The sequence below is a fragment of the Malania oleifera genome, chromosome 7, assembly GCF_029873635.1.
Source record: "Malania oleifera isolate guangnan ecotype guangnan chromosome 7, ASM2987363v1, whole genome shotgun sequence".
Classification (NCBI taxonomy): Eukaryota; Viridiplantae; Streptophyta; class Magnoliopsida; order Santalales; family Ximeniaceae; genus Malania; species Malania oleifera.
This window is the reverse complement of record NC_080423.1, coordinates 13,215,078-13,220,865: the sequence shown is the minus strand read 5'-3', so window position 1 is coordinate 13,220,865 and position 5,788 is coordinate 13,215,078. Positions and strand designations below refer to the sequence as shown.

General features: G+C 38.7%; 1 protein-coding gene across 3 annotated transcripts; it reads left to right on the top strand.

Annotated features, from left to right (window-relative positions):
- The first annotated feature begins 398 nt into the window (after window positions 1–398).
- LOC131159700 (RNA demethylase ALKBH9B-like) lies at window positions 399–5,340 on the top strand. 3 transcript variants are annotated; one of them, XM_058114811.1, is made up of 7 exons: window positions 399–842; window positions 1,012–1,174; window positions 2,920–3,462; window positions 3,880–3,965; window positions 4,207–4,517; window positions 4,701–4,772; window positions 4,872–5,340. In XM_058114811.1, exons 2-7 carry the CDS (start codon window positions 1,060–1,062, stop codon window positions 5,161–5,163), a joined length of 1,419 nt encoding a protein of 472 aa, XP_057970794.1. In that variant the 5' UTR covers window positions 399–842; window positions 1,012–1,059; the 3' UTR covers window positions 5,164–5,340. The 3 variants fall into 3 exon arrangements, with proteins under 3 accessions (XP_057970794.1, XP_057970792.1, XP_057970793.1); XM_058114810.1 differs by having other exon boundaries at window positions 402–842; window positions 3,877–3,965; XM_058114809.1 differs by having other exon boundaries at window positions 399–1,174; window positions 3,877–3,965.
- The last annotated feature ends 448 nt before the right edge of the window (window positions 5,341–5,788 follow it).

Here is a 5,788-nt window from a genome sequence, read left to right as displayed (position 1 = left end):
TATGAAGTCCTTTACTCCTTGCATACATAAAAGCAAAATATAGGCTTTGGTACATTCGAAAAAATGACAATTGTTTAAAACCTTAAAATCACTTTTTTCCCCACTATAGTATAAATTCAAATCTAAATCCTCCAATTCATTGGTTACGGTACCGACTGTGAGGAGTAGGGGTGTACAAAAACTACTGAAAAATCAAAAATCGGACTGAAACCGAAACGAAAGCATAAGCAGTTCGGTTTTTCGGTTTTCGGTTTCGATTTTGGTTTTATATTGAAATTGAACAAAAAAAATCGAAAAACTGATTTATATAATATATATATATATATATATATATATATATACACACACATACACACACAATATGGTTAGTATAAATATATATACGGGATTAGGTTTTCAACTTTCACTCCGCCTCCGCCTTCCTCATTTTTCTTCTCTCTGTGAGTCTGCGTCTCCGTTCTTGACTGAGGGGCTCTTTGCGCCGTGCCCGTGCGTCCGCCGTCCGGCCTCGTCTGAGTCGTCTCTCAGACTCTTACTTGTCACTCTCACAGTCTCACTCTCTCGTCTGCGATTTCCCCCACCCCTTGTTACTGCTACTCTGCTAGCCTGCCAGCCAGCACCCAGCGACCAGCACCAGTAGCAACGCTAAATCTTCCTCTCGTGCCCTCAGCACTCTCCGCTATCGTCGTTTCTTACTCTCACTCTCACTCTCACTCTCTCTGTCTCGCCTGCGACTCTGCGATTCCCCCCCTTGCTAGGTTGCTAGCCACGTAGCCAGTCCCAGTAGCCACGCAGCACGCTGAATCTGCCTCTCCGCCTCTCGGATCTAATCTCAGGCTCAGGTTGGTCTCTCTTCGTCTGATCGTCTCTCCGTCTATCGTCGTCTCTCTCGCTTCGGTTAAAAACCGAAAAACCGCAACCGAACCGCCAAATATTCGGTTTTCAATTAAAGTATAATTTCAGTTCGGTTTCGGTTCGGAAATTTCAAAACCGAAATTTTCGGTTTTACAGTCTGACTTTGCCGGCTGGGCGGTGGATTCAGCCGCCGCGACCGACTCGATGGAGCACTTGCAGAGGTTGGGACGCGATGAACTTTTAGAGGTTTTGTCTGAAGGGTTTTGCAGTAATTGCCAATCTCTTCTGCAGACTGGCATTCGCAAAATCTGTGGCGCAGGTAATCAGATAATCTTGTAATACCAAGCTGCTGCCACTACTACTTTACTATTTTATTCTTTCGATTGCTTATGAGTTATGGCCGTGATGGTTACTCTAGGGTTTTGCTTTTTCTGATTAGTTAGTTTTGATTTGTTATGAATTATGCTTGTGTGCCTCGTCAAATTTCAAAACAGGGGGAAAAAATTAGTTTTTTTATGATGCTGAGTCAATATTATTTGGTTACGGACCTTACGGTTGATTCTAGAAAATCTTGGGAGTTGGTATTTGACACTTTCTTCCCCCCAAAACCCAACCATATAATTTCAAGTGATTGATTGAGCTGAGTTACGTTTCATATAGTTTTATGAAACTGAGTCAATATTATTTGGTTACGGTAGATTTTTTTGGGTTCTCACCATAGCCTGACCAGGTGAATATAGCTCTGCCTAGGGGTGAGTAGATTGAATTATGCGGGTGTTTGATGTCTGAGAAATTCAGCATAGCTGTGTTAATGTTTGAGTTCACGTTTCAAGTGGACTATGTTAAAGTCATAATAAATTCACCAAGGGCTGCCCATTTTGTTACAGATTCTGACCCTATGCTTAGAGAGACTTTGGATTTAGAGTTGTATTAGATTTGGATAAAATGTAATTTAAAATTGTATTGATTTTTTTTCTCCAAATCCACCTAAATCTAAGTCCAAGTTCCAAAATTCATGCTCCCAAACATAGCATGAATATTTTTTCCATAGTATTACTCTTCCCTATCATCGTGCAAGCCAGGAACAACCGATAGGATCCATGTCCAGCCTGTGATCACTAATTTCATTAGGCACAACATGGAATGTTTTCCCTGTAAGACATCTACCCTCTGGAATAGGGAGTCTCTCCGAATCCGCCCCGCCCTGCCACGCCCTGCCCCAAATTGTTGCAATAGCAGCTAGGAAGTCCCACTCCAGAAGCTGTTCATTCCATATCAATAATAAATTGGTCCATCATCTCCATTTTTCTTTCTTGGATGCGCTCCCCGTCAGCATTCCAAACCTGTATTACCGCCTTAATATGAGCAATCTGGTGCATTTAGGATCAAGATTAGCATCTTTGGTTTGATTCAGAATTTTGTGAAGTCGGAGATCAAAAGATTATCCTTAGTTGAAGATGAGGAAAACATGAACCATCTACCATCTGCTGCTCACTTCGTACTCATTCAATGTTTCAACCTGCTTTCTTCAGCTACTGCAATGCTTATGGGTTATGGCACACTGTTTTAGATATGCAAGACCTCTTGCAATTTTATGGGAAATATGGAAAGAAGGGAAATGGACGGTTTCTCCTATGAAGAAAACCAAAAAAAAAAGCTGCATTTCAAAAGAATTTGTGGAATATCTTCTGCTGGATAGGAGCAAATAAAAAATTCAGCAGGAACTCTTTTGAAGAATTCATGCTTTCTAGGAGTTGTCTTGATTGATGTTTGTTAATAGCACGTCATCTGTTATCCTCTTCCCACTCTATATTATAGCATACTCTCAATATGCTCCTTGTACATTCTCTTTCCCTGTTGATACAATCTTCTATATTTTTTCAAATAATAGTGATGATGATATAAATCCTATGATTTTGATTAGTTTCCCTTATAGAGAAATTTAATTTTTATTTTTTTATTTGTTTTTATTTTTATCTGTCTCCTTTTGTTTTGTTTCTACTGTAAAGGAGACTGGAGACAATAAATACTTACATGATCTGCACCTTTTTTTATTAAATTCAGGAAAAATCAGTAATGGAAAACCATCGTCCAGTAGTGATGACACTGAAAATTCAGGGGCATTGCAGTCTGCCAATGGTTCAAGCCTGAGTTTACTTGTCAAGAGTTCAGAATCTATGACTATCAGTGGCAGGTCTCAGCAGCAAGAAAGCAATCCAAGCAGCTCTAATCGAACCAAGGAATCAGTTTATCCAGCAACACGAAAGGGATATGCTGCTGATTCGTCCCCTTCCTCAGCAGGATCAGTTAGCAGTAAGCGAAGTTTGTTGGATCATTCAGGTTCTGAAATATGGCTGAATGATGGACTCAGCAGAGTTTCCTCACCAACAAACAGTGGTTTATCTGAGGACCAGAAGGAGAAAATTAGGATTTCAAAGGTGGGGAGGAAGAAAGATTTTGCTTATAATGAGATAATTAATGGAAAAATGACTAATGTGCTCCAAGGGCTTGAGCTTCATACTGATGTATTTAATTCTGAGGAGCAAAAGACGATAGTTCAATGTGTCTATAATTTACAACAGAAGGGACAAAGGGGGCAGCTTCAAGGTATGCATATTAATTGATTTTTTCATAATCATTTAAATTTTTATTCTTTTTATTTTTTATTCATACTTATCTGCTTGGGTCTATATGGATGAAAAATAGCAAGAAAATACTAGATAGATAAGGAACAAGGAACAAGGTCATTTGAGGTGGGAAGAACCTGTCATAGTTTGCTTCTGAGGATAGTTTATTGCTTTCTTTTTCATACTTGCATCATATGTTTTGTTACCCTTATTCATGACTATGACATGATATTTCATCATCAGATCATCCTCTTTAAGTAAATCGTGTGCATGCTATTGGGATTTGGGAGTGCTGAAAGTTATGGGTTTTTTTTTAAGTTGTGAGGTGGTCACTAAAGAATATGAGGTTTTCCATAGAATGTAGTTACTTAGGTCTGTTTGTTTGATCATTTAGCAGAACGCACATATTCAGCACCAAGAAAGTGGATGCGTGGTAAAGGGCGAATCACGATGCAATTTGGCTGTTGTTACAATTATGTAGTTGTAATATTTCAACCCTTCCTTTCCTGTTTCTATAAACTGTCATCTCTTCATTCATAGATTGACTGACCCTATGTTTGGAGAGGCATTGCATTTGGAGTTGTATTGGATTTGGATAAAATGTAATACAAAATTGTATTGAGATTTATTCAAATCCACCCAAGTCCAAAGCGAAGGTCTGAAATTCATGCTCTCAAACACTACTTGTGGGTTTTAAAATTTAAATTTTTTAATTAACTTACAGGACAAAGATGGAAATCCCCCTGGCATAATTAGAGATGAAGAAGTTGATCCCCTACCTTCTTTGTTCAAGCAAATGATCAGGAGGATGGTCAGATGGCAAGTTCTACCTTCAACATGTGTCCCCAACAGCTGCATCGTGAATATATATTATGAGGGGGATTGCATCCCTCCTCACATTGACCACCATGACTTCCTCAGACCCTTCTGCACTGTCTCATTCTTGACCAAGTGCAATATACTCTTTGGTTCAAACCTGAAGATTCTGAGTCCAGGAGAGTTCTCAGGCCCTGTCTCTATACCTTTGCCTGTGGGGTATGCTTCCTAAATCTCCTTTTGGACCCATTTGTATTTCATTGTATAGTTTCTGTAAGTGAAAAATCATTGCATGGTTTTCTAGTTGGGGTTTTTGCCTAATTCCAAAGAAAGCATCACAATGGGACCTAGATGTTTATTTTATATTCCGATTTTAATATTTTTGCTATTTATGTCTTGCAGATCGGTGCTTGTTTTGAATGGAAATGGAGCTGATGTTGCTAAACACTGTGTTCCTAGTGTCCCAGCTAAAAGGTACTATACTTTTTCATCTGTTAGTTGTTATAAATAAGATCTAAAATTCCTCTCTTTTGCATATCATTTCTTATTTCTATTATATCTGCCCCTATTCAGGATTTCTATCACTTTCCGGAAAATGGATGACAACAAATTGCCATTCAAGTTTTTACCAGATCCCGAATTGAGAGGAGCTAGGCCTGCTGTATATTCTTCCGTGGACGACTCACAAATTGAACAACATCAGCATCAGCATCAGCATCAGCATCGTAAAAAAGGTGCACATGATGGATCTGGAAGCATTAAGCAGGCTCAAGTTAATTCCTTTGTCGTGGGCAAAGATGATTTCCCTCCGCTTGGAAGCTCGAAATTCGTCAAGCAACCAGGGGCCAACAAAAATCACCGTTGAAGCAATGGCGCCACATGCAAATTTTACATGGTTGGGTCAAGTCAATTTTGTAAACACTGTTTGATTTGTGAACTAAAGCAGAAAAGATGGGGAATTTTTGCAGAATGCTGTACCATATGTTGATTATATTATATTCTGAGAGAAGAATTAAATAAAACTTCTTTTAAGTTGTGTGTCTCTATGCAATTTTAGGGGGAAATTCTGACATTACTACTGTCCTTGAAGTATTCTATTTAGAGGTGTTCCTTGCACGCTGGGAGCAGACCTTCAAGATCAGCGGAATGTTCTGTTTTTGCATTTTTCATTTAACTTTAGAATGGTTTAGTAATACTACCCTGTTCCCTTACCTCTGTTTTCCAAGCTTTAGCTGTTTTTTGTAGGCCGTCAATAGTTTAATGATAGAGGATGGGTTAAACCAGCTCTCATTCTGAGTCGCAATCAGGCCTATGTCCCCTGGCTACAATTTAAATTACTTGAAAAGACACCTGCATGCATTCCTGTATATATGCGCATGGCCAATTTTATAATCTTGAGTTTGAAAAACAAAATAATTTCTTACATTTTAAAACTTAAAATTTTCCTTAAAAAATAATGATCACTTGGCAATTTCGCATTAGATGTTCTT

What these genes read in the sequence shown, in the direction of transcription:
- LOC131159700 (XM_058114809.1), top strand. Translation starts at nt 1,060, where the DNA reads ATGGAGCACTTGCAGAGGTTGGGACGCGATGAACTTTTAGAGGTTTTG. An exon ending in GTTGTTACAATTATGTAGTT is followed by an intron (nt 3,966 to 4,206) that starts GTAATATTTCAA and finishes ATTAACTTACAG; the next exon opens with GACAAAGATGGAAATCCCCC. An exon ending in TCTATACCTTTGCCTGTGGG is followed by an intron (nt 4,518 to 4,700) that starts GTATGCTTCCTA and finishes TATGTCTTGCAG; the next exon opens with ATCGGTGCTTGTTTTGAATG.